Here is a 27,861-nt window from a genome sequence, read left to right as displayed (position 1 = left end):
TGCAGAATGTTTTAGCTGTTCCTAGTGTCATATCTTTTTGTCTTCTCTCTATACCTTTAGGGACACCCAGAGGCTTGAAGAGCTTTTCTCTAAGAATCACATACTGCGGGAGCAGCATAAAATCCTCAATGAAAACATTAAAGTGCTTGAGAACAGGTGAGAACAGAGTTTCATCTGGGTCTTGCCTACATTCCATGTCACCCCAGGAATGAAGAGAAAATTATCTATGCATCAGGAGGTGTGTGGGTTCTCAAATCGCTTTTAAAAATTTCAGCACAGGTTTTCATTAATACAAATTAATGTGTTTAATAAGAACTCCACCAAGCAGGGCTCAGCTCTATTGTTCCAGAAACTACCAATCCCCCAGGTACAAATACTACACAACAGAGCTCCCTCTTTAAGTGTTTTTTCTTATTTTAAATAGCATAGGAAAGGGTCAGTATATTTTTGCTGTCAGCGTCCCAATGGGGAGATTTCTCCTCACTTCCTTTCCTAGTGATACAACAGAGAGTTTAAGGAAATGTCTCCAAAGTAAGCATATCAGCCTCCTAGATTGTTGTCATTAAAACAGGTATCCCATTAGTCAGAGACATAACTAGAACCTTCAGGGCCCCGGTGCAAGAAACCATGAAGGGCCCCCCTTACCTCCATCTAGGGCCCTTCCCTCCAAGCCCAGTGGCGGAACTCTTCCTTTGTGACTCTGGTAGTTCCGCCACTGGTGTCAGTAGTTTTTTTTTACCATTTTATTTTATTTTTATTGTTTTTATAATATTATTTTTTACTATCTTTTACAATTTTTTAGAAGCCTTTGGGGGGCTTTGGCGAGATATCAGGGGTCTAAACAGACCTCTGATGTTTTACCTTTGAGACAAAGAAAGAAGATTGAGGACACAGCCCCCAATCTCCATCTCTGCAGCCTCCACTGTACAGAATGAATAGACAGGAATAGCTTCAGTTCACAAACTGAAACATAGTAAACACAGTTTACTATGTTTCAGTTATGAATTGACAGAGACAGTGATTGGTTCAGATCACTGACTCTATTCATTCAGACAAGGAAGGGGCCAGTAAATTAAATATTTACAGACCCCCTTCCTCGCTCTCCATCCTGACAGCATCCTCAGGGGATGGGGGGGGGCCGAGGGAGAGCACAGGAGCCCAGGGGAAGCATTAAGAAGCTGGATAGGAGGAGCGGCAGGGGTGGCGGCATAATGAGGAACCAATCCCCTCCCTCCTGCAGCTACTAAATGCCTGCAGGAGAGAGAGGAGAAGCGGGCATTCAGCGACTATAGGAGGAAGGGGATTGGTTCTTCAAAATGCAGCCACCCCTCCTATCCAGGTGTACAGGGCGCCACACTGGCCCCCTGGAGCATGGGGCCCGGTTACAATTGAATCCCCTGCGACCCTTGTAGGTACGCCCCTGCCATTAGTAGATTTTCCTTCAACTCCTGCTTGGGTGACAGCAGTAAATTATTGGATTTTCTCTCACTGTGTTTTGATGAAAATATCCACCAGGACAAATTGAAGGATGACTCTTCCTACCAGGACCACAGAAAGCAAAAAAGCAAGACTGGGAATCTAATCCTTACTTTATCACAAAAAAAAAAAAAAAAAAAAACATTTTTGGCTATACATGCACTTAAAGCTGTAATATAGGCACAAATACTCACCTATGCTCCAACAGTCCAATGCCTGCAAGATCTCTTGCAAGGGTCGGCATCTTCTCCCCAGCTTCCGGGTGCTGGTCTTCGGCTGCTTTGATTGGCAGGCGTGGGATGATGTCACTCCCACACATGTGCAGCTCATTGTAAATTCTAGAGGGGACTGTGAACAGGTAAGGGGACTGTGAACAGGTATTATATTTCGGAGGAGACCATTTATGTCTCCTCTGAAATAAAAAGTCTGCCTGTTCAAATTCTTTACCTTTTGGCCTTCAGTTCAGCTTAAAATATTATTTATGTCAAATTAGTTAATTATGTTATTTTTTTGTTTTGTTGTTTAGGTTGAGAGCCGGACTGTGTGACAGGTGTACGGTGACCCAAGAACTGGCCAAGAAGAAGCAGCAAGAATATGAGAACTATCATTTCCACAATCTGCAGCAGATTTCCTCTCTAAGTAAGTATACTCAGAGGGCCACAGTATTCCCACAGGGCCCTGAGTGCCCCACTGACACAGTTACCATCATGTTAAAGGGTCAGTCCACCCAAATGGGATATTTTAGCATTAGCTGGAATGTGGTTGGCTTTGTCAGCCATTGTTTTCCTATATGTCTTGGATACTCTAACAGTGAGATCTCCCTGCCATAAATCTTGGCTGTGTTCCTGTACAGGTGGGAGTTTGAGGTGTTCCTGCTCACCTTTGTGTGCTCCAGCTTCACCTGTTATATTCTCCATAATCTAAAAAAATCTAAAAATCCAGCAAGGATGGTAGAAGCCCCTCATAATGGGCACAGCAGGTGTGCAGATCACGGGACCCTGCACAGCGATCTCACCACTAGAGTTCCCAAGAGATAGAAGGTTTACCTCTCTAGCATCTACCAAAAATGTTAATGTTTATTTTGGAAGGGCCGATCCTTTAAGATGGAGCCTAGAGACACCTTACTTCTGAGCCATTGAATTTAGACACAGTGCGGTATGAACCACAAATCACTAAATAACTGTGACATGAACAGAATACTTGTACAGAGTTACATGTGATAGTTGTTAAACCATTAACATTATTACTATGAATCCAATCACTTTCTAACCTGTAACTGAAACACTTCAAAATTTCCTCAAAACTTCTTTTCAGTCCTTTGGTCATCATTGACGAAAAACAGTGGAAAGAAAAAGGAGGCATTGCCCATCCTGGCCCGTCAGATTCCATATCTGATTTTTTTAGGAAGTTAGGAAATTAAAATCAACATCTGATTTGTAACCCTGAATTCCTGTTTCACACACTTTGGTAAGGGATGCCCAAGTCCTGTCTAAATCTGGCCATAGATGAGTCTGTTTTTTTCATTCAGCCAGCGGGTTAAACAAAATAAACTGACCGATTCACCCATCCACACATTTGATGTGGATAGGTCAATCACACCCACTTTGTCTTTGTGCTCTGACAGTGGGTAGACTTCCCCACCATTAGAATACACAGATCAGTGCTGCAGGCTGTAGCCTGCAGCACTGATCAAGTGATTAAAATCTGATAAGGTGGTTAAACAGAAGTCGATCTGAAGATCGAATTCTGTTCAACCACAGTGGCCACACATAGATTGAAATTGGGACGGTTCAAAAGGGACCGGAATTTCGATCCATGTATGGCCAGCTATCGTGCCTACAGAAGTCTCAGACATCAAGTCACATGTTGTGTGAAGCACTATAATAAAAGTACAGCAATATTTTATACAAAGGAGTGTTGTGATTACAGGAGAATAGACTCTGTGTCACAGGATTTCTTTGTTCCCTGTTCTTGCTTTAAATGCTGGACTCTGAAGAAAGAACTTCTCCCGATAACTCCATGTAAGCTCTTTTCTGCTGCTAGAAAATATAGCAGGTGTATTGCTGGGATGTGAGATAACCAAGAGTGTCCCTAAAATGTATATGTTGTTGTTAGTAGCAGGGGATCCAGTTCTAGGTGCATAATAATTTAGCATAATGCTATATTCACAGAGGGCTAGAACCTACAGAAGCCATTTAAAACTTTCATAGTTAACCTAAAAACCTATTTACCAACTGATAAGTAGAATATAAAAAGACAGTGATATCACCCACAATAAACTACACAAAATCTGTTAAAAATTAAGCAATTCATCAATCAAATAATTCATAAATGATATACTGTAAAGGGCCTTGTGCTGAAAGTGCAAACGGGCCAAAAAAAATTTAATTAATAATGTTATAAAAAAATAAATAAATATTGTTAATAAACAATAGTATTAAAGTGACCAGTGCATAAAATCACACCTATAAACGTCCCATTCACATGTGTGAAAAAACTCAGACACTTGTCTCCAATAATTAAAGTGTCCCGTGCCAAACTTGTAGATTTCATACAAAATGCTTCTCTCCCAAATACCTTGGTTCCTTATGTAATCCACCTCTTGTGATGTGCTGACCACAATAAGGGCTCTTTCACACGGCCGCCCTGATTTTTTATTCCGATCCGGTACTTTTTTTTTTCTACGGACACGGATGACACTTGTGTCATCCGCTCCGTATTTCCGCATATCATCCCATCCGTTTGCGGATGATATACGGACATAATGTAGGTCTATGGGGATTGCGGATGTCAGCAGATGACACCGCTGACATCCGATTTTGCATCCTTTCCGTTTTTTAAACGGAAGAAAAATAGGGTTCTGTTCCGTTCCAAAAAAAGGAACAGAACTGAAAGAACGAAAATTGGATGTCAGCGGTTGGTCATCCACTGACATCCGCAATCCCATTGACGTGCATTATGTCCGTTTTTCATCTGCAAAAAAATGGGATGAATTACGGACATACGGAGCGGTCCAATCTTGAAAGAAAATCAACAATAAAAAAACAATATAGTGAAAAATATAGATTTAAATGCACAGTCCCATGATAGGATCAGCAATATAAACTTATTGGTGAAAGTACAAAGTTCAGTACACAGATGTGCACAAAAAATTGGTGATGACTTGAAAAGTGAAGAAGTGATCCAGCACAGTGCTCCAGAATCTTCCACCGCACCCCTGTGAAATGGACACTCACAGGAAAAGCTGGCTGACATAACAGCAGCAAACACACACTCAGTGAAGCCATCTGTTGTGGGGAAGACTGTTCAGAACTTGCACCATCCAGATGTAGCTGTGGTAAATAAAGCTCACCGGGAGCCAGATGAAGTCTCCACAGTGTAGTATTTATTGGATTTGTATGTTAGAAGCCAAAATAAAATGAATCATAAAACCATATGACAATGGGTGCCACTACCGACCCAGTAGCGGACAGTGGCCTGATGTCAGCACTAGTGTCTCCTCCCCAATGGTTGGTGCGAGTGTTGCTGAACAGCCTTCCCCACAAAAGATGGCGGATCTACACTGAGTGCATGTTTGCTGCTGTAATGGCAGCCAGCTTTTCCGGTGAGCGTCCATTTCACAGGGGTGCGGTGGATGATTCCGGATTTTATTAAAAATGTTTTAAGTTTATTTATATAATCCAAACAAATGCACTTACAAAGACACTTACAAAGACATGTGTCACCACCGACACTAAGATACAGGGGTATTCTCTTTAAAGCCAGGACAGCTCCAGCCACAATGACTTGGTTGCGAGCACAGACCTTGGCATGTGTGCTGACATCACATCCAGACAATCCCAGCCCTACATGTTCTGTCTTCCGACATCTGAGTGTCTTCTATGCACATATTCTCATAACAAACATATTGACAGGAATAGAGAGATGACCCCGTTAGTTTGCCCTGTGCTTCATAGTTGTCCAATCACAGGTTGGGGGCAGGAAGATGACCAAGTTGTAAGGCTTAACTACAGCAGAGAAAATATAACAGCAAAATCCGGTGTTCGATGGACTGGAAAACCAGCCATAGGACCACCAAAGTGATGGGACTTTAAAGGTGTATGGTTGTGGCACAGACAGAGCAAACAAAAAGTGAATTAAAAATATTAAATTTTATTAATTAACATTGTGAATTAAAAGGATACGTAAGCTGTATCCAAAAGTTCATAGTCAAAGGTTATTTCATAAAACAAAGGTTACAGTTGATATACATGTGAATACTACGTTCGTGTGAACCGAGGAGATGCAGGGGGTCACCGGGGTCCTACATGTTTCGCCATTTCAATGGCTTCGTCAGGGACCAAGTGACTTGTGACCTCTCGCAATGGCTCTAAACACTAATAAATAGAAATGTTAGTAGTATTCATTGTGCGTATGTAAACGCATGGATTACAGATCAATGCATTGTTACTTGAGGCATATACATACAGATAAGCATTCAAAACTTACCAACACGTAATTAACATAAACAGAGCAACTGTGAACTGCATAGCTGGTCGTGCATGTTGGGTGGTGCCGGACCCTCCCCCAGGTCCTAAATGGACGCGGGGTAGTGAATGCCTTGATAGGCCAAGCCAATGCTGGACCGGGCTGGGACAGAACAGTCGGCTAATTTATCAATTGCATCAAAGCAGGATAAGAAATTCCAGCCTCTGAAAGGGGAGAGGGATAGGTTGCAAACTGGTTAGAAGTTGTATTTGGTCAAGCATATTATACCTTATACCAGATTGGTAAAGGGTAATACATATTCCACATAGAAAGGGGAAATTAAGAGGCCCACAGGGGAAAGCCAGAAGTCCCAGAATAGGGGTAGGAAACAGAAATAGGACCTCATGCAACACCAAGTGCATGCTAGGTAAATAAAGGAGAACCAGTGATAAGCTGAAAAGGGAAAAAGGGGGGGGGGGTTTAAGGGGTGGTTGTGTAGGTAGTCCCCAGGTTGTTATGGGGACGCCATGAGAAAGGAACAAAAGTGGGAAAGTGATGAAATCGAGGGTGCAGATAGTTGAAAGTTACAGCATGTGAAGAATATATATATCTCCGGTGAGCACCTGAGTGGCAGTGAATAAGGAAGGATACACCCAAATCAGAACCAGTATGATAACCTGAAATAGATTCCAAGTGATCAAGCATGCGAACTAGAGATCAGTGAGAGCTAGGTCCAAGAAGAAAGGGCCCGTGAATAAGACTGTATAGTGGTGATAAATGCCGAGGAGGTAGTGGATACAAAAAGTACTCCCGCCAGAAGGCAGAACTTACCAGCAAGCCAAATCAGAGTTGTACCCGTCCCGCGCACTGCAGTGTCAGGTAGTGATGACCTGATCATACTGCGCCGCCGTTGGTCCTTATGTAGTCCGGTCCCACCGGAAGTGACACGGCCATAACCTGCCTCTATAGGTCACTTCCGGTGCGGGCGCCAACGAGTGGTCGGACGAGCGCACACCGCGCATGCGCGGGGAGCGCCAACGTCCGGCCAAAACATCCGTCCCTTGAGAGGGCGGACACGGGAGCCTCAGGGGGAGGAGCGGATGACTCCGCTGAAACACCCCCCTAGCCCCCGGCTTGGCGCCCGAGCACTGGCCGAAGGCCAAGGGGCACACAACGGGTGTCGGTAAACCACATAGGCACGTTCCAGCTAAAAATGCAGTAGGCAGTTTTACATCAGCATAAAAACATCCAATGCAAAAAATCGCATAGGAAAAGCGACTGAGAATTAATTGAGAAAGTAGCAGAAAAAAATAAAGAAAGGGGGAATAAAAGAAACAGGAAGGAAAAGGGAAAGGAAAAAGGGGGGGAAAAAAGGGGGGAAAAAAGGGGGGAAAGAAAGGCTGGAGGATCAAAGAGGGGACCCACAACGGGGCACAATGCAACCATCCTATTCCAGAAAGGGTTTGTAGGATATAGCGGTATTTAAACCGGGGGATTTTGTGGCCTGAAGCCTGTAAATCCACTTAAACTCATTTTTAAGTATATTGTTATCAAAATTACCACCCCGTGGGTTGTGTTTGATTACTTCCAATACGGAGAAAAGTATGGTGTAAGGATCAAACTTGTGGTGTATGCCGATGTGCTTACAGATAGGGGTGTACATCAGGCCCGTATCAATGTAGTACAGGTGGTCGTGTATGCGCCGGGCAAAGGGCCTTTTCGTCTTGCCGACGTAAAAGGCCCCGCATATACAGGTAGCCAAATATACAACCCCCTCCGTAGAGCACGTGGCATAGAACCTAGGCTTAAGTGTACCCCCCCGGGGGAGAGGCAAAAGGTGACCCTCTCTAACCCAGGGGCACTCATCTCAGTTACCACAGCGGAAGGTTCCAAAACCCCCCGTAGCACCTGGTTCCACCTCCACTGGGACTGAGTAATGACTATGCACTAATCTATCCCTGAGGGAACCCGCCTTGCGGTAGACCACCTCAGGGTAGGGTTTGGCATATTTTGAGATGATCGTATCATCTGTAAGGAAGTGCCAGTTTTTTGCCAGGACACCTCCTAGGCTCTGGTGGTGTTGGTTGAACCTGGTTATCATCTTAGTAGTATTAGAAGTTTTTTGTTTATGGGGCCCAAAAATTAGACCCTCTCTTTGTTGGTTATTGGCCCTGTTATACGCTTTCTTTAGGATGCTTTTAGTATAGCCCCGTTCCAATAATCGTAGTTGCAGGGCCTTGGCTTCGCGTTCGAAATCTGCATCTAAGGTGCAGTTTCGTCGTATCCTAAGATATTGGGAGTATGGAATACTCGAAACTAAAGAGCGTGGGTGGGCACTTGTATAGTGTAGTATGGTATTTCCCGCCGTACTTTTCCGGTACAGGGAAGTATGCATACTGCCGTCAGGGTCAAGAAACATCATGGTGTCCAGGAAAGGCACTTGGACATAGTCAAAATGGTAAGTGAACTTAAGATTGAAGATATTGTTGGAAATATATTTGATAAATTCCGAAAGTTCATTTGGTGAACCTGTCCACACGACGATAACATCATCAATGTATCTGCGCCACAAGGCCAAGTGGCGCAGATACATCGAGGCGGAATCGTCGGCGAACAGCTCTCTCTCCCATCCCCCCAGGTACAGGTTGGCGTACGATGGGGCACATGACGTCCCCATCGCCACCCCCTGTACCTGGAGGAATGTAGTGCCAGCGAAGGTAAAGACGTTTGTCCTGAGGATGTGGTTCAGTAACTGTAAAGTGAACTCTGCCAGTGGCCATTTTTTGTGGGTTTGTTTCCTTAAAAAGGTAGTAATCACCTCCATACCTCGATCATGGGGAATACTTGAATATAATGCTTCGATATCTAAGGTGACCAGCAGGGAACCCACCGGCACCGTTAGTCCTTCCACAACTTGAAGCAATTCTAGTGTATCCTTGAGGTAGGATGGGAGGCGTGTCACATGTGGTCGAAGCTGGTCATCCACAAATTGACTGGCTGGTTCTGTCATTGAACCCATCCCCGAGACAATGGGGCGACCGGGGGGTCTATCCAAAGATTTATGCACTTTTGGCAAGGAATAGAATGTAGGAAGGATTGGCCACTTAACATTGAGAAATTCATATGTCTCCTGATCTATAATGTGAGTATATAGAGCATTCATCAAGATAGTTTTAAACTGGATCTTGAACTCCTCTACTTTCTCCTGTGGTACTGGGACATACCAGTCTGCATTGGTAAGTATGTCCATGCACATATTTTCGTATTGGTGTCTGTCCATAACGACCACATTGCCGCCCTTATCAGAGGGTTTAATGACAATGTGGTCGTTATGGACAAGACTATCCAAAGCGCGTTTTTGGGAGACAGACAAATTGGAGGTCCCATGGGTGGGAACCGTCAAGTTGTCTATGTGCCGTTGACTTTGTTTAAGGAAAGCCCAAACTGCTGGGCATGTCTGAAGTTTGGGGAATTTGGTGGATTTCGCCCTAAATTTACGAGGGTTCGGTGCATGGTTATCCTCGTCGTCAGAGTCAGACTCCGAGGACGAGGAATCATCGCATTCCATCTCCTCGTTTTCCTGTAGGAGTTGCATAAGGGTTTTAAGATTCCTGAAGTCCTTTGCTTTGAAGCCTTTGTAGAGATCCTCGTCCCGTGTATTAACTTTATATTTGTCTTTGTCGAACAAGTACTTGTAAGTCAAGCTTCTGGCAAAAAGATGAAGATCTTTAACGACCTCAAACTTGTTGAGGCCTTGATCTGGGCAGAAACTAAGGCCTAACTGTAAAACAGATCTTTCTTCCTCTGATAATAAGTAAGACGATAGATTGATAATGTCCAAGGCCACTGAATTGGCCTGCACATCATCATTTCCATCGCTTACACGGGACGTGGTCTCAGTGGCCTCAGTTATATCACCCTGTGCATGGTTAATGTCCACGGGACATACAGCAGGGGAGGAGTCTATGTTTTGGTAATCATGATGAGTTACTCGGATTGGATAATGGAGTTTCTTATCATGTAGGTGTCGAGGGGTCCTATTCTTTTTTCTTTTTCCTCCGGATAGGTTGGGGGAAGTGGTGTGCCTAAAGGGGGTCCTAAAGGGAGGGAAGAGGATTGGTATCAGATATTGGTCTGATTGTTTTGGGAATTGCGCCCAGGTCTCGGACCATATGCATGTTAGGGGACCTTTTTGCGTTAGGTGCCGATTGAGGACAATAAGCGTTTCCGGTTACTCCTCTCATCGACACCTGATGCGCTACTGTTACCCTCATCATTCGGTTTTCGAGGTTTCGTGCCTCTTTTACCCCCGGGTCTATTACGGCCAGTTTTTGTATGGGATTTAGAGGATGATACTGATGATATTAATGATATCTCAGAATCTGAGCGGTAGTTGTTAGAGATTCGATCTGTGGGGAATCTGGATGGTTTCTGTTTCCGCGTATAGTTGGGGCGTTGCCACCTGTACGCGTAACCGCCGGTAAAGGCAAGTTTGTCTTTATAAAACTTTTGATCTTTTTTAATTAAGATGTTTTTGTTGTAGTTCTCCAAGTATATCTGCAGATCCTGCTCTTTTTTGATAAAGTCTGCGTTTCTACTCAGGGACCGATATTTAGATTGTAAATTTTCAATGTCTTTATCAATGCCTATCAGATCAGATTTATATTTATCCCTTATTAGTTCCATCATTGTGGAGGTACATAGAGTCAGATTTTTCTCCCACTTTTCTCTAAAGAGTATATCATTCATCTCAAATGAGGGAAAAATCTGGATCCGTAATCCCATGGGGTTAAGGCCCTCTGCAATATATTTGTCAAAGAATCGGATGTGCCAGCCTAAGTTGGATTTTCTTTCCAAGAGCCGTTTAAACTTCTGGAAAAATACCTCTAACCCAACATCCACGTGGGTTTCCATGGTGCATGTCCTTTCAATAGTATCAAGGAATTCATTCCATTTTTCCCCACTGAATTGAGCCATTTTTCCACTTGAGGGAGATACTATGACAGAAATTGAAAAATAATTTTTTGATTAGAGAATGCAAAGTGAAAGAATAACCCAAGAGGCACACCACCTGGATAGAGAAGGATCCCCCCCCCCCCCCCAAAGGAAAAGAGGGCACAACCGTTGGGAAAAGGGAAAAAAAAAAAAAAAGAAGAGTAGGAAAGGGGTACAAAATACGTAACAAAAAAGGGGGATGCTAATTCTTAGAATTCTCAGTCTAACTAAACCATCTGTGCTAGATGGAAAATCACCATAATGTACATTATTAAATAATATTCAAGATAATAAACACTGAAAAATAATATACAAAGTAGATTTAGAAGTATACTGTCTGGGTGAAACGAAAGTCAGTCATTCAAAAAAGGTAAGGGCTCTTCACCCCAATAGACTAGATACAGACAAAATGGAATTGGGTGACTGACAGAGTTACACCTATTGCCAACCAAAACCACCACATCCCTGGTATGAACATATAACAGCAAAATCCGGTGTTCGATGGACTGGAAAACCAGCCATAGGACCACCAAAGTGATGGGACTTTAAAGGTGTATGGTTGTGGCACAGACAGAGCAAACAAAAAGTGAATTAAAAATATTAAATTTTATTAATTAACATTGTGAATTAAAAGGATACGTAAGCTGAATCCAAAAGTTCATAGTCAAAGGTTATTTCATAAAACAAAGGTTACAGTTGATATACATGTGAATACTACGTTCGTGTGAACCGAGGAGATGCAGGGGGTCACCGGGGTCCTACATGTTTCGCCATTTCAATGGCTTCGTCAGGGACCAAGTGAATTGTGACCTCTCGCAATGGCTCTAAACACTAATAAATAGAAATGTTAGTAGTATTTATTGTGCGCATGTAAACGCATGGATTACAGATCAATGCATTGTTACTTGAGGCATATACATACAGATAAGCATTCAAAACTTACCAACACGTAATTAACATAAACAGAGCAACTGTGAACTGCATAGCTGGTCGTGCATGTTGGGTGGTGCCGGACCCTCCCCCAGTTCCTAAATGGACGCGGGGTAGTGAATGCCTTGATAGGCCAAGCCAATGCTGGACCGGGCTGGGACAGAACAGTCGGCTAATTTATCAATTGCATCAAAGCAGGATAAGAAATTCCAGCCTCTGAAAGGGGAGAGGGATTGGTTGCAAACTGGTTAGAAGTTGTATTTGGTCAAGCATATTATACCTTATACCAGATTGGTAAAGGGTAATACATATTCCACGTAGAAAGGGGAAATTAAGAGGCCCACAGGGGAAAGCCAGAAGTCCCAGAATAGGGGTAGGAAACAGAAATAGGACCTCATGCAACACCAAGTGCATGCTAGGGAAATAAAGGAGAACCAGTGATAAGCTGAAAAGGGAAAAAGGGGGGGGGTTTAAGGGGTGGTTGTGTAGGTAGTCCCCAGGTTGTTATGGGGACGCCATGAGAAAGGAACAAAAGTGGGAAAGTGATGAAATCGAGGGTGCAGATAGTTGAAAGTTACAGCATGTGAAGAATATATATATCTCCGCTGAGCACCTGAGTGGCAGTGAATAAGGAAGGATACACCCAAATCAGAACCAGTATGATAACCTGAAATAGATTCCAAGTGATCAAGCATGCGATCTAGAGATCAGTGAGACCTAGGTCCAAGAAGAAAGGGCCCGTGAATAAGACTGTATAGTGGTGATAAATGCAGAGGAGGTAGTGGATACAAAAAGTACTCCCGCCAGAAGGCAGAACTTACCAGCAAGCCAAATCAGAGTTGTACCCGTCCCGCGCACTGCAGCGTCAGGTAGTGATGACCTGATCATACTGCGCCGCCGTTGGTCCTTATGTAGTCCGGTCCCACCGGAAGTGACACGGCCATAACCGGCCTCTATAGGTCACTTCCGGTGCGGGCGCTAACTAGTGGTCAGACGAGCGCACACCGCGCATGCGCGGGGAGCACCAACGTCCTGCCAAAACATCCGTCCCTTGAGAGGGCGGATGCGGGAGCCTCAGGGGGAGGAGCGGATGACTCCGCTGAAACACCCCCCTAGCCCCCGGCTTGGCGCCCGAGCACTGGCCGAAGGCCAAGGGGCACACAACAGGTGTCGGTAAACCACATAGGCACGTTCCAGCTAAAAATGCAGTAGGCAGTTTTACATCAGCATAAAAACATAAGCAATTAACAGAATAATAAATAACTTCCAATTTTCAACACCCTAGACACAGCCCTGAAAAGGGGGGCTGTGTCAGGGTGCAACAAGTGCACATATAATTATATCCAAAACATCCAATGCAAAAAATCGCATAGGAAAAGCGACTGAAAATTAATTGAGAAAGTAGCAGAAAAAAATAAAGAAAGGGGGAATAAAAGAAACAGGAAGGAAAAGGGAAAGGAAAAAGGGGGGGAAAAAAGGGGGGAAAAAAAGGGGGGAAAGAAAGGCTGGAGGATCAAAGAGGGGACCCACAACGGGGCACAATGCAACCATCCTATTCCAGAAAGGGTTTGTAGGATATAGCGGTATTTAAACCGGGGGATTTTGTGGCCTGAAGCCTGTAAATCCACTTAACCTGATTTTTTAAGTATATTGTTATCAAAATTACCACCCCGTGGGTTGTGTTTGATTACTTCCAATACGGAGAAAAGTATGGTGTAAGGATCAAACTTGTGGTGTATGCCGACGTGCTTACAGATAGGGGTGTACATCAGGCCCGTATCAATGTAGTACAGGTGGTCGTGTATGCGCCGGGTAAAGGGCCTTTTCGTCTTGCCGACGTAAAAGGCCCCGCATATACAGGTAGCCAAATATACAACCCCCTCCGTAGAGCACGTGGCATAGAACCTAGGCTTAAGTGTACCCCCCCGGGGGAGAGGCAAAAGGTGACCCTCTCTAACCCAGGGGCACTCATCGCAGTTACCACAGCGGAAGGTTCCAAAACCCCCCGTAGCACCTGGTTCCACCTCCACTGGGACTGAGTAATGACTATGCACTAATCTATCCCTGAGGGAACCCGCCTTGCGGTAGACCACCTCGGGGTAGGGTTTGACATATTTTGAGATGATAGTATCATCTGTAAGGAAGTGCCAGTTTTTTGCCAGGACACCTCTTAGGCTCTGGTGGTGTTGGTTGAACCTGGTTATCATCTTAGTAGTATTAGAAGTTTTTTGTTTATGGGGCCCAAAAATTAGACCCTCTCTTTGTTGGTTATTGGCCCTGTTATATGCTTTCTTTAGGATGCTTTTAGTATAGATCCGTTCCAATAATCGTAGTTGCAGGGCCTTGGCTTCGCGTTCGAAATCTGCATCTAAGGTGCAGTTTCGTCGTATCCTAAGATATTGGGAGTATGGAATACTCGAAACTAAAGAGCGTGGGTGGCCACTTGTATAGTGTAGTATGGTATTTCCCGCCGTACTTTTCCGGTACAGGGAAGTATGCATACTGCCGTCAGGGTCAAGAAACACCAGCAGCAAACACACGCTCAGTGAAGATCCGCCATCTGTTGTGTGGAAGACTGTTCAGAACTTGCACCATCCAGATGTAGCTGTGGTAAATAAAGCTCACCGGGAGCCAGATGAAGTCTCCACAGTGTAGTATTTATTGGATTTGTATGTTAGAAGCCAAAATAAAATGAATCATAAAACCATATGACAATGGGTGCCACTACCGACCCAGTAGCGGACAGTGGCCTGATGTCAGCACTAGTGTCTCCTCCCCAATGGTTGGTGCGAGTGTTGCTGAACAGCCTTCCCCACAAAAGATGGCGGATCTACACTGAGTGCATGTTTGCTGCTGTAATGGCAGCCAGCTTTTCCGGTGAGCGTCCATTTCACAGGGGTGCGGTGGATGATTCCGGATTTTATTAAAAACGTTTTAAGTTTATTTATATAATCCAAACAAATGCACTTACAAAGACATGTGTCACCACCGACACTAAGATACAGGGGTATTCTCTTTAAAGCCAGGACAGCTCCAGCCACAATGACTTGGTTGCGAGCACAGACCTTGGCATGTGTGCTGACATCACATCCAGACAATCCCAGCCCTACATGTTTCGTCTTCCGACATCTGAGTGTCTTCTATGCACATATTCTCATAACAAACATATTGACAGGAATAGAGAGATGACCCCGTTGGTTTGCCCTGTGCTTCATAGTTGTCCAATCACAGGTTGGGGGCAGGAAGATGACCAAGTTGTAAGGCTTAACTACAGCAGAGAAAAGTTAGGTCACCAGGTTGGCTATGCTATGTGACATATATAATAATCTTAGAGGATAAAACTGCTTTCATGTATGTATTTCTGTATTTAGCTGTTTGCCTGGAGTTCAGCTTTAAACAAACATTTAATAGAACACATGTAATGCATCTTTGACATCTTTTGCTATTTTATTCATTTTTTTTTTTCTTTATGATTTTTAGCACACTTTCATTTGCTTTTATTTCAGCCAATCAAATTAATTTATTAAAAGAAGAAAACAAGTCTCTCGTGGAAGAGCTGAGAAAACGCAGGCGTTTGGAGTAAGTTACCGGATCCTCATCATTTCAGGATGGTTGCTGCCATTTGTAGAAATTTACATTCTGTCTCTTCTCTCTTACACTTTGCTTTCCTTCTAGAGCTCTCATGCGACTCTGACCAGAGTTTGCTGAAACTCTCATAATACACAAAACTTGTGCTTGTTTGCAGTGAGAAGAACAGATCCAGAAGCCATAGCCCCGAAAGTAATGCTACGTCACAATCACCGCACTCAGAGGTCCCTGCTGCCAACCCCAAAAACAATCCAGAACAAAACATTACCCAGACAAGTAAAGATGGCGAGGCCCAAGAAAATGTTTCTGATCACAATGCTTCAGAAGGTCAGTAATACCCTGCCTAGGGCCTTCCTAAGTGTGACTTATATAGCATTATATGCATTCCCATCATAGTTGGTTCAAGGTATAATTACTCTGTCATCAGTGACAAGTAGAAGCCACTAGAGGGAGCACACTGATTTTTAAAGTAATCCTGCTGTGGGGGGAAACATGGAGGCTGCCATTGGTGACCTTTGCTTCTGAAAATGCTGGTTACCTAGTTGTATAATTCATCTTCTTGCTTAAGCAATTTGAATCACTGAACAGATATGTAGATAAGAACTTCTGACCTACCTCCAACTTTTCTGAGATGGACACTTGATTAGTGATTCAGAAAGTACTAACGTTGGTGCATCAGCTTGATAGCTGGGAAAAAGGCATTTTCAAAAGAAGTTCAGTAATGAAAGCCCTTAATATTTCTTTCATGGGGGATTTACAAGAAAGAAGACCTTTTTTTAAGTAACAATATTGCTGGAATAGATAAAGAAAAGTATTAGAAGGGCAGAATTACTTTTTTAGAGAAAATTTTCCGTAAAGTTCATGTTATTGCTGACCACATATCCAAAGGCATGAGCATTGTCATGTGACCTCTGTTGAAAGAGAGGGGAGTTCAGAAGAACTGTTCCTTCCTTTTAGCAAAGGTTTTGTGACCATATGCCTAGCCTTTTGGACATGACCCCAATATGGAGTGAGTCTGGAGCCACAAAGAGATGGGATTTACTTAAAAATAAAAATGGCAGCTGTATTCTGGTTGGATGTTGTGGCAATCATAAATGCTTTTCCTTGGGTTTATCAGTGTCTGTGTCACTGTATCCATTGTAAAATGCCGTCACTGACAATCCATTTATCTAATTTCAGAAACAAGTCCTGCTGTCCTAACTTTGTCACCAGTGCTCAAGAACGTCCAGATGATGAACAATGAAACTCGGCATATTGACTTGGTACGTGATGTATCACAGCATTTTTCTCTGGCACCTCCTTTGAAGGTGAGCTTTACACCTATGAATGGATGATTATGAAGTGTATCAATCATTACCCACCAAGGGGGGAGCACAAAACAAAATGCAGAATGAGTCAAACTTTACTGTGTGTGCACCATGCAGGACTAATGCTGACCCCGCTGAAACTAATTGCACTTTAACTGCTCTGCAGTGCTTCCCAACCCCTCCAGCTACCTGAAATTTTAACTGGTTTGAAGTGTGAAGTGAGTTGCCTGACATAACTAGGTCTTGGAAGCACACAAAACGTACCTAATGAAACTATTGAGAATATCCTTTTAGATATATGGCTCAACCTTGTCTGTCCTATTGTAGACTATGTCCGGGGTGCAGAAGCTCCTTCTGTCCACTCATAACCAGCAGAGAATTTCCAACCAGCTTCATGGAACCATCGCTGTAATGAGACCAGGAGCTAAGTGCGGACAGAGCGGCACATCGTCACCTATTCACAGACACAGCTCTGCCAATGATGTGTAAGAGATATCTACTTTCTTTGTGTTCACTGCATGCATCCACTCATTGCTTCTTGTTTCCTAATGAGAAATGTGTTTTCTTGTCCTTTGCCTATAGGTATCTTTATAGATACACAGCAGGTAAAACTCAAAATTAGGCCTTGGAATGCAGATTAAGGGCCCAGGCTATCCAAGTTTATTGCTTGGGTGGACATACATCTTAGGAGGTTAAGGATTTTAGCAAAGGTGTGGTATTTTCTAGACAGAAATACCTTTTTATTGACTGATTTAATGTATTGCTTGCTTGTTTCTCTATATAGTTGGGCAATACCAGGACAATGTCATCTAGAGCCCAGGGCAAACATGCCCCCTCAAAAAAAAAAATCACCCCTCCTAGCACAATTCCTATCCCTAAAATTTCCCCTCCTAGTACACATCCCACCCCCCGGCTTCAAATACCCCCTTCCGACTCAAATCCTTTCCACTCCAATCTCTTTATGGCATCCCCCCACCTCATAGTGCCCAGGGCAGCCATCCCTTCTTCCTACCCCTTATCCCGGCCCTGTAGTTGGGCATTCAGGCAATATATTCTAGTACTGCGTTATTGAGTAATTCGAAAAGAGTATTTAATTCTTACTGATTTAGTCTAATTTGCAGACATCCAAATGAAAACAGAACAGATTTTTCTGAACCACCTTCCCCTCTGGATTCTCTGAAACATGTCATCCCTGAGGAACAACTAAACCTTCTGCGGCAACACTTCGTACAAAAGCGCCTTACACAGCGCAATCAAGGCATGTCCAGTGACGGGCCAGTTCGGTATGTTATGACCAAGAATCGTGAGCCGCCAGTGGAGAGGAAGCGTTCGGATGATGACTGGGAGGAAAAAGCTGCAATGGCAGAGTTACATGGTGCAATGTTATACATGAGGGAGCATGGATACAAAAACAGAATGAGTTTAACCAACCAAAAAGACAAGCTTCAATATGTGAAAGCCAAGCAGAACCAAGGACTCAGATCACCCAGTTCACCAACAGATGTGCCTAAATATCTAACGAGGGAAAGCCCTGCTGAGAAGGAGCTGTCACTGATACAAGTCTTAAGCACACAATGGAAGAACAACAGACATCAAGACAGCCGAGAGGAAGAGAAGGATTGGTCACATAAAGAGGAAAAGTCTGCAGAGCCAGAGAAGAGAGTCCATTCTGAAGAAGATGTCATGCCAGATAAGCCACTTGATCTGTCTGATACCAGGAGAGGGTATCACAGCACTCAGAATGACATCAACAGAGAACCAAAGGGCCATTATGAAAGCCATATGGCAAATCTATCCTCCAGAAATAATGATTCACCTCCAAACAGGGCATCAGTATTTGATCATGTACATGGAGTTCGGACAGAAGATTTCATGTTGGTGGCTAATAGTGAACGCGAGAGAGTCACTGAGCAGGACCTAATGGTGAGTACAACTATAAGGCCTCATGCACGCTGAACATTTTTAAAGCGGCTGTTTTTGGCTCCAGGCGTTTTGTTTCTGCAGCCAATAAACTCCCCAACATGTTATCCTATGTGTGCATGCACACATGGGCTGTTATCAGCAGTTTTTGGCAGGGGCGTTTTCTGGCTGGAAAAAAACCCCCAGAACTAGTGGGTTTTGAGAGGCGTTTTTCAGCTGTAAAAACGCTCTAACTCTGATAAAAGCTGAAAAACGCATCTATTCAGCGTTTATCAGCTTTTTTGAGCCATAAGCTTTTGTGGGAGTATAGCATTGCTAAGAAAAGCTAAAAAACGCTGAAAACTCATTCTACAGCTACAGCTTTCAACAGCTAATGCTACTGGTGTTTTTTAACTTCCAGTGTGCATGAGGCCTAAAATGTAAGGCCCGTTTCACATGTATAAGCGCTTGTATAAGAGCAGTGTGAACAGCAAGCTTTAACAAAGCATTTGCAGAGCTTTTCAGCATTCAGCTCCAGCTTGCAAATGTTAAACACAGTTGATAATAGGATTGCTGATTGCCATTTTAAGCAAGCTGCTACCAGGCTTTCAATAAGCTTCAAGAAGTGCTGAAGCCTGCTAGCAGCTTCTTTAAAGTGGCAATCAACATTAGAATCTGTGTTCAACATTGAGAAACTGGAGCTGAATAGTACTTTAAAAGCTTCAACAAAGCATGCTTAAAGCTCTGCAAATGCTTTATCAAAGCTTGCTGTTCACACTGCTCTTATACAAACTGAACCGTGTGAAACAGGCCTAGTTTTTCTCTTCGATCATTTTTACTGAAATTTTGAGCATACATTGAGGCAGTATAGTGCAAAATAGTAACATAGGGTTCAAGACATTGTAATAGGAGCTACACCCTGAGCTGAGGAATTGGTGTAGGAAGGAGGGGTTTGGGTTCCTGGAGAACTGGGCTGACTTTTCAGTCGGCTACCGGCTCTTTAGTAAGGATGGGCTGCACCTTAATGGGGACGGTACCACCAAGTTGGAGGGGCTTTTAAACTAGGAGACGGGGGGAGGGCTCAGAAGTAGAATCAGTCAGGAGGGAGCAGAGGACTGAAGGCAGTGGTAGGGTGAGCAGCGACAGTAGGTCCACAACATCAATTGACGGGTCTGTGCGGGAAAACCGCAGACCAAACAGAAATAAACATAACCACCAATCACGTTTAACTTCCGTAAAACTAAGAGGGGTATATGCTAATGCCAGGAGCCTAGCTAATAAAATGGAGGAGTTGGAAATGTTAGTACATGAGGAGGACATAGACCTTGTGGGAATAACAGAGACTTGGTTCGACCCCTCACATGACTGGCTGGCCAATATCCAAGGGTATTCGGTGTACCGGAAGGACAGGGTAGGAAAAAGAGGGGGAGGGGTATGTCTCTATGTCAAGAACAATATAAAGGTGATAGAAAGGAGTGACATTACGGATGGGATGAGCATGGATTTAGAATCTGTGTGGGTTGAACTCGATAGGGAAGAAGATAAGGAAAAAGTAGTTGTGGGGGTTTGCTATAGGCCACCTAACCAAGGGGAGGAGGTAGAGCAGGAATTTTTAGCACTAATGGGTAAAGTGGCAAAACTGGGATCAGTCATCATATTGGGGGACTTCAATTATCCCGACATTGACTGGGAAGAGGGGACTGCACACTCACAGAAGGCTCGTCTATTCACGGAAACCTTACAGGATAATTACATGTCACAGTTGGTGGATTCCCCTACCAGAGAAAATGCAGTCCTGGATCTATTAATCACTAATGACCCAGAAATAATCTCGGAGGTAGGAGTCCAGGACAACCTGGGCTCTAGCGATCACAGGATGATCACATTTAGTATAAATAACAATATAACAAGGCAAGTGGGGAACATAAGAACCCTAAACTTCAGACGGGCAAACTTTCCAAAATTGTACTCATTGATGGAAAGGGTAAACTGGGATCCCTGACCACAGAGGAAAAATGGGAATGCTTTAGGAACATATTAAGCAAATGCATCTTGCAGTGCATTCCTATGGGAAATAAATTTAGAAGAGACAAAGCCAAACCTGGCTGGCTAAACCGTAGCGTTAAAAAACTTATTAGGGGAAAGAAATTGGCCTTCAAGAAATATAAATCAGAGGGCACAGTATCGGCCTTCCAGCAATACAAGGAGGCAAATAAGAAAAGTAAACAAGAAATCAAGATGGCTAAAATCAACTTTGAGAGACAAATAGCGTAGGATAGTAAAAAAAACCCAAAGAAATTCTTTAAATATATCAACAGCAAAAAAACTAGGGCAGAGCATATTGCACACATAATTAACGATGATGGGAGGATGGTTACAGAGGACACTGAAAAAGCAACCGTGCTGAATGCTTTTTTCTCGTCAGTCTTTACACAGGAAAAGGAGGGGTACACTGACCATGACTGTATGGTTAGTAGTAATACACAGGACTTGCCACTATGGCTAACAGAGGGTGAAATCAGTGAAAGACTGGATAAACTTAACACAAACAAATCACCAGGTCCGGATGGCGTACATCCGAGAGTACTCAAGGAACTCAGTAAGGTTATATCCAGACCACTGTTCCTGATCTTTGCTGACAGTATTAGGACAGGAGATGTACCAGGGGATTGGAGGAAGGCTAACGTGATTCCGATATTCAAAAAGGGCCAGAGGCATATCCCGGGAAATTATAGGCCTGTCAGCTTGACATCAATAATATGTAAACTTTTGGAGGGGATGATAAGGGACTATATCGTAGAGTATGCTAAAGACAACAACATCATCAGCAGTAACCAGCACGGGTTTACAAATGGGCGTTTTTGTCAAACCAATCTCTTAGCATTCTACGAGGAGGTGAGCTGTGAGCTAGATAGGGGCAGACCAGTAGATGTGGTGTACTTGGATTTCGCTAAGGCGTTTGATACAGTTCCCCACAAGCACTTAATTTATGAAATAAGGTCTGCAGGTATCGACAGCAGGGTTTGCTCTTGGATACGGAACTGGCTAAAAGGCCGTGTCCAAAGGGTGGTAATAAACAGCGCATACTCAGACTGGTCTGAGGTTGTAAGCGGGGTGCCCCAGGGCTCAGTCCTGGGACCAACCTTGTTCAATTTATTCATAAACAGCTTTGAGGACGGGATCAGTAGTTCGTTATCAGTTTTTGCAGATGACACAAATTGGCCAGGGCAATAACTGCACAGCATGAAGCAGATATCCTACAGAATGACCTGGACAAAATTACGGAGTGGGCAAAGACATGGCAAATGAGGTTTAACGTGGAGAAGTGTAAGGTTCTGCACTTGGGGACTAAAAACATAAAAACACAATACACGTTTGGAGGGGAACCCTTGGGGGAATCAAAAATGGAGAAAGATCTGGGAGTCTTGGTTGATGATAGATTAGGCAACAGCATGCAATGTCAAGCGGCAGCTTCCAAAGCCAACAGAATATTAGCATGCATAAAGAAAGGGATGTATTCCAGAGATAAGACTATAATCCTTCCACTTTATAAAACTTTGGTCCGACCGCATCTGGAGTATTCTGTCCAGTTCTGGTCGCCAGTCCTCAGGAGGGATGTGTTGGAGCTGGAGAAAGTCCAGAGAAGGGCAACTAAACTGATTAGGGGGTTGGAGGACCTTAACTATGAAGAGCGGCTGCAATCGCTCGATTTATTTTCCCTGGAGAAGAGACGTCGGAGAGGGGACATGATAGCAATTTATAAATATCTTAATGGGGATCTCAGCTTAGAAAAAAAGCTGTTCATTCGAAGGAATTGCATGAGGACTCGAGGACATACAATGCGAATAGAGGAGAAGCGTTTTAACCTCAGGCAACGAGGAGGGTTCTTTACTGTTAGGGCTACAAGATTGTGGAATTGTCTACCACAAGAGGTGGTTTCTGCGGGTAGTATGGTGACTTTCAAAAGACTCTTAGACTTACATCTCAAGGATCAGGAGATTAAGGGCTATGTTAGATGATTACAGTCACACACACCTACACAGGTTGAACTGGATGGTATGTTGTCTTTATTCAACCTCACCTACTATGTAACTATGTAACCCTACTCCAGAACTAGGACAGTTGTTAATGACTCTCAAATGCACACTGAGATACTGTATACCCTAGTCCAAGGAGACATCTGCAATCACATAGACATGCATTATGTCCGTATATCATCCGCAAACGGATGGGATGATATGCGGACATACGGACCGGATGACACAAATGTCATCCGTGTCCGTGAAAAAAAAAAAAAGAAAGTGTCGGAGCGGATCGCAGAACGGTCCGCTCCATGTGAAAGGAGCCTTATATGTGATGAGTATTGATGTCAGTACTTTAAACTATAACATATTCAAAAGGTAGCAATGTCCCTCTGTAGAGCAGAACTTACATTGCAGTTTAGTCATTATCTGATTATAACTTACAGTATACCTGGATACTGACGATATCAGTCTGCCAAATAGAACTTACATTCAGAAAGCAGTGGGGTATGTCTTGTGACATACAACTTATATTGAAAGAGAACTGAGGTCAACGCACTAAGGGTCCGCCCAGTGGACTCCGTTGAGCAGGCGGATGACAGACAGACCTGTCAGATCCCCGCTCTCCCCTATGGGAGATCAGATGAAAACGGACCGCCTGTCTGTTTTCATCTGATCCTATCCGATCCGATCCTCCAGACGGATGGAAAATAGGGTTTCCATCCGTCTAGATTTCACAGACAGGATCGGATCGAATAGCAGCGGGTGTCAGCGGAGATGTCACCGCTGACATCCGCTGCTACATAGGGCTGCATGGAGCATCCGATCAGGCCTGCCTGAAAAACTGACAGGCAGACCTGATCGGAAAGCCCGTGTGAAAGGGGCCTTAAACATATTGCACATTTGGAGAGTAATGATGTTACCCCTGTCAAAAATAATAATAAACAAGGGACGCTGTCATCTGCCCATTCAGGGCAAACTGAAAATATCTGTTGATAGCCCAATCACCACCCCATTCACAGCAAATTCTACTCACCCATACATGCTCCCTCGTAGCTTCCCAACTGTCTCTCCCCACATCCGAGTGTTCGGGCCTCTGGGTTTGGCCAGTCAGGCTGAAGCACTGTCAAATGAGAGATGTAAAATACTTCCCCATATTTATATGCACCATTTATATGCACCACTCTGTTATACATAATCCTTCCACTTAAAAAAAAAAAGTTCTAGTATTTAAGCTGAATTATTTTAAAAGTCTTTCCTAACTTTCTTCATCAGGAGCCTTAGGAAAGTCAATTGTAGACACAACGTATAAAAAAATAATTACAGTTGTTAATCAAAGTTCTTTTCTTTCAGAAACACGGCGTGGGCACAGACAAGACCAGAGAGTTGATTCCCATCGTGAAGAGACCAGGAAAGGGGAACAAGAGACATCGGGAATCAGGTGAATAAAGGAAGACCGCTTAAAAAGTTCTGCAAATAAATGAAATGCATCTGTAGGCTACTCAGCATTCGAGGATTGCTGGAAAGTACAGGGTGATGCACAGAAAAGTATACTATATTATGAAAAGTATTGGGACGCCTGCCTTTACACACACATTAACTTCAGAGGCATCACAGTCTTAGTCCGTAGGGTTCAATATTGAGTTGGCCCACCCTTTGCAGCTATAACAGCTTCAACTCTTCTGGGAAGGCTGTATACAAGGTTTAGGAGTGTGTCTATGGGAATGTTTGACCATTCTTCCAGAAGTGCATTTGTGAGGTCAGGCACTGATATGGATGAGAAGTCCTGGCTCACAGTGTCCACTCTAATTCATCCCAACGGTGTTCTCATCCATGTTTCTATGGACCTTGCTTTGTGCACTGGTGCGCAGTCATGTTGGAACAGGAAGGGGCCATCCACAAGCTGTTCCCACAAAGTTGGGAGCATGAAATTGATAAAAATGTCTTGGTATGCTGACTCCTTAAGAGTTCCCTTCACTGGAACTAAGGGACCAAGCTCAACCTCTGAAAAACAACCCCACACCATTATCCCCCCTCCACCAAATGATTTGGACCAGTGCACAAAGCAAGGTCCATAAAGACATGGATGAGTGAGTTTGGGGTGGTGGAACTTGACTGGCCTGCATGGACTCCTGACCTCAACCCCAAAGAACACCTTTGAGATGAATTAGAGTGCAAACATTCCCGTAGACACACTCCTAAAATATAGTGTATATACAGTAGTTTCCCTTGAAGAAAGCCCAGAGCATCCTATTCTAAAGGTTTGATGTTCAGGAATTGTGAACAATCCACTATACACATTTAACCTTCTATCAATTTTCACATGTGCCATTTAGCCAGTCCGAGCCAGATAAGATATGCTTCCTAAAGAGAAGTGCACATTATTTCTGTACTGCATAGCTACATATTTTACACTATATTATATTCCGCATATTACATTACTGTAGCTGCATTCATTCATGTAATGCATAGCTACATATATTAAGTTACATTGAGCATTACTGTAGCTCCTTTAACATATCTGAAAATGAAGTAGGTTCACTATAAAATCTTTTCCCTTATCCCTTTCATTTGTTGCCCTCCTAGAACTGTCACCCTTAGGGTCCTATTTCAAGGTCTAGAAATGTTAAGTGCGCTTGGCTTAATGTACACTAGCAGCTCCTAAGCTCCAATTTAGGAGCGTTTTGGCATTTTTTTGCCAAAGCTCCTAAACTCAACTCCTTAAAAGGCTATAAGTCGTGTACACATAGGCTTTTACCAGAGTTTAGAAGCAGCTGCTTTAAGCTCCCTCAACCTTCCTCTCCTGAACTCAGAAGAATCGCGTTCAGGATAGAAACGTTTTGACCGCCGGCTGCGAGAAAACGCAAACCGCACCAAAACCGCGATTTTGCCAAGTTTGCATTTTCCTGCGGCTAGCAGACAAAGTAGGCAGTGTATACATGAAGCATTAGCCATATTTGAGCAATAATGCATTCCAATGGCCAGATAAATTAATAGAATCCATTGGTGCTCAAACACTTTAGGCGCCTAAACGTGTGTGCAAAACGTGGCTTTGGGCACGCTTTTAGGCAGCTTTTTTCCTGCCAGGAGTTCTAATGTCCAGAGGAGAAAAAGCAAATTCCTGGTGTGCATGAGGCCTTACACTCCATTTTTCACCATTTGTTCCCATTTTGTTTTGACCTTATCTACATTTATGAAGTTGTGAAATTGGTAATCGAGCTTACTGGATTTTTTTTTTTTAACTGGATAGCAAAAAAATTTCAATTGTATATTAAGATCCTAAAGCTGCGTTCACGTCTAGGCGTCCCGGATCGTGGGCAGAATCGCTGCGATTCTGTGTGCGATCCCGAATCGATGAAAAATGCAGGATGTGCTTGCAATCCCCGTTACTTTTAATGGCACCCTGATCTCGGCACGATTTTGCCACAATTTTCGACCGACGAATTGCGGTAAAATCACGTAAACAGAACCGCATGATGCCTGTCGTTCAATAGAAGTTCCAGAACAGGCGTCCCGCGATTCTGTTTGGCTGATTTTATCGCGATTTGTCAGGCGACAATCGTGGCAAAATCGCGCCACGATCTGAGTGCCATTGGAAGTAACGGGGATCATAAGCATGTCCCGGGATTTGCAGGGATTCCTAATCACGGGCGCCATCCGAAACACCATAGTGTGAACGCAATCTTAGAGAAGCTTATTTATTTTTTTTTTTTTTATTTAGATTTTATTTTTTAGCTTTTTTTTTTATTTTACATAACAAACATATACAAATAAACAAAACAAGAACAACAACAAAAAAAACCCAGACCAAGAAATTCTCTTTTCCCCTTTTCCCGTCCTCTCTCTTTTCCTTACTGCTCAATTAAGCTGATAAAACTTAACCAATAACACATTTATTTTATTATCAATAAGTAAATCAAAAATACCAGAAATATTCCAGGGCAACAGAATAACTGTGTTTAAGCAGCTTTTCTCCTGCCAGGAGTTCTAGTGCACAGAGGAGAAAAGGAAATGCCCGTTGTACATGAGGCCTTACATTCTGTTTTTCAGCATTTGTTCCCATTTTGTTTCGGGCCTTATCTACATTCATGAAGTTGGTGAATGGGGATGAGCTTCAAGTTCGAGTCAAACGTAAGTTCGACTCGAATATCGAGCGTTTGTGTGTTCGCTGAACACACAAACAAATGGGGCGCTCGGTGGGAAGCTTGCCTGCCGATGAGCGCCCCATAATGCACTCCGCTGGTGCAGTGAATAAATTACTGATTGTCTGATGATTGGGAAAAGCATGCACAGTACCTGTAAGCTTTGGGCAACCACAGTACAATGTCCGTGATTGGCCAAAGGCAGGGTGTCCACGCCCCACGCTATATAAAGCTGCTGCTTATATGGCAGCCATGTATAGTGTATTAGGAGAGATAGGGGTAAGATTAGGCAGGTACTTAGTGGATTATGCATTGTATCTAGTAATAGATCAGGCAGTGATATATCTATATCTATCTATATATATATATATATATATATGTAGTCATTGCAGAATATATATCAAGCAGTGTAGTGTAGGGCTGATTCTTATGACATTTAAACTTGCTTGCGGCTGTAATGTGATGTCGGCTCCTGGCAATACAGATAAAAATCATGAAAAAAACAGCGTGGGGTCCCCCCCAGTCCATACCAGACCCTCATCCGAGCAAGCAGCCTGGCTGGACAGGATAAGGGGGGACGAGCGGGTGGGCCCCCACCCTCCTGAACCCCCCAAAGCACCTTGTCCCTATGTTGATGGGGACAAGGGCCTCTTCCTGGACAACCCTGGGCTGGGGTTGTCGGGGTCTATGGGTGGGGGGCTTATCGGAATCTGGAAGCCCCCTTGAACAAGAGGGCCTCCAGATCCCGCCCCCCCCCCATGTGAATGGATATCGGGTATATCGTACCCCTACCCATTCACCAAAAAAGTGTACAAAAAAAATAAAGACAAAAGCCAGTTTTTGACAAGTCCTTTATTGAAAAAATAGAAAAATAGTGTCCCCTGATGTAAATCCATCGTCAATCACGTCGCCCGCCACACCCGAAAAATAGAAAAAAACAAAAAACAAAATGCTCCTGCCTCTTCAGACGCCTCCGGCGTAATGAGCTGCTGGAGCTGTGACAGCCTTTTTATAGGAAAGGGGCGGGGACACCAC

The 27,861-nt window shown here is 43.6% G+C and overlaps 1 protein-coding gene across 1 annotated transcript in view; it reads left to right on the top strand.

Moving 5' to 3' along the window:
• RBBP8NL (RBBP8 N-terminal like) overlaps positions 1-27,861 on the top strand; it is a 96,009-nt gene that overhangs the window by 58,572 nt on the left and 9,576 nt on the right. The window contains exons 4-11 of the mRNA XM_082271621.1: positions 61-156; positions 2,003-2,115; positions 15,375-15,447; positions 15,614-15,783; positions 16,636-16,718; positions 17,091-17,248; positions 17,885-18,686; positions 24,038-24,125. Of these exons, the coding sequence (XP_082127747.1) occupies positions 61-156; positions 2,003-2,115; positions 15,375-15,447; positions 15,614-15,783; positions 16,636-16,718; positions 17,091-17,248; positions 17,885-18,686; positions 24,038-24,125 (1,583 nt within the window). The remainder of the gene's footprint in view (positions 1-60; positions 157-2,002; positions 2,116-15,374; positions 15,448-15,613; positions 15,784-16,635; positions 16,719-17,090; positions 17,249-17,884; positions 18,687-24,037; positions 24,126-27,861) is intronic.

This window comes from Pelophylax lessonae, assembly GCF_965119305.1.
Source record: "Pelophylax lessonae genome assembly, chromosome: 11".
Taxonomy (NCBI): Eukaryota; Metazoa; Chordata; class Amphibia; order Anura; family Ranidae; genus Pelophylax; species Pelophylax lessonae.
This window is presented reverse-complemented; position numbering and strand designations above follow the sequence as displayed.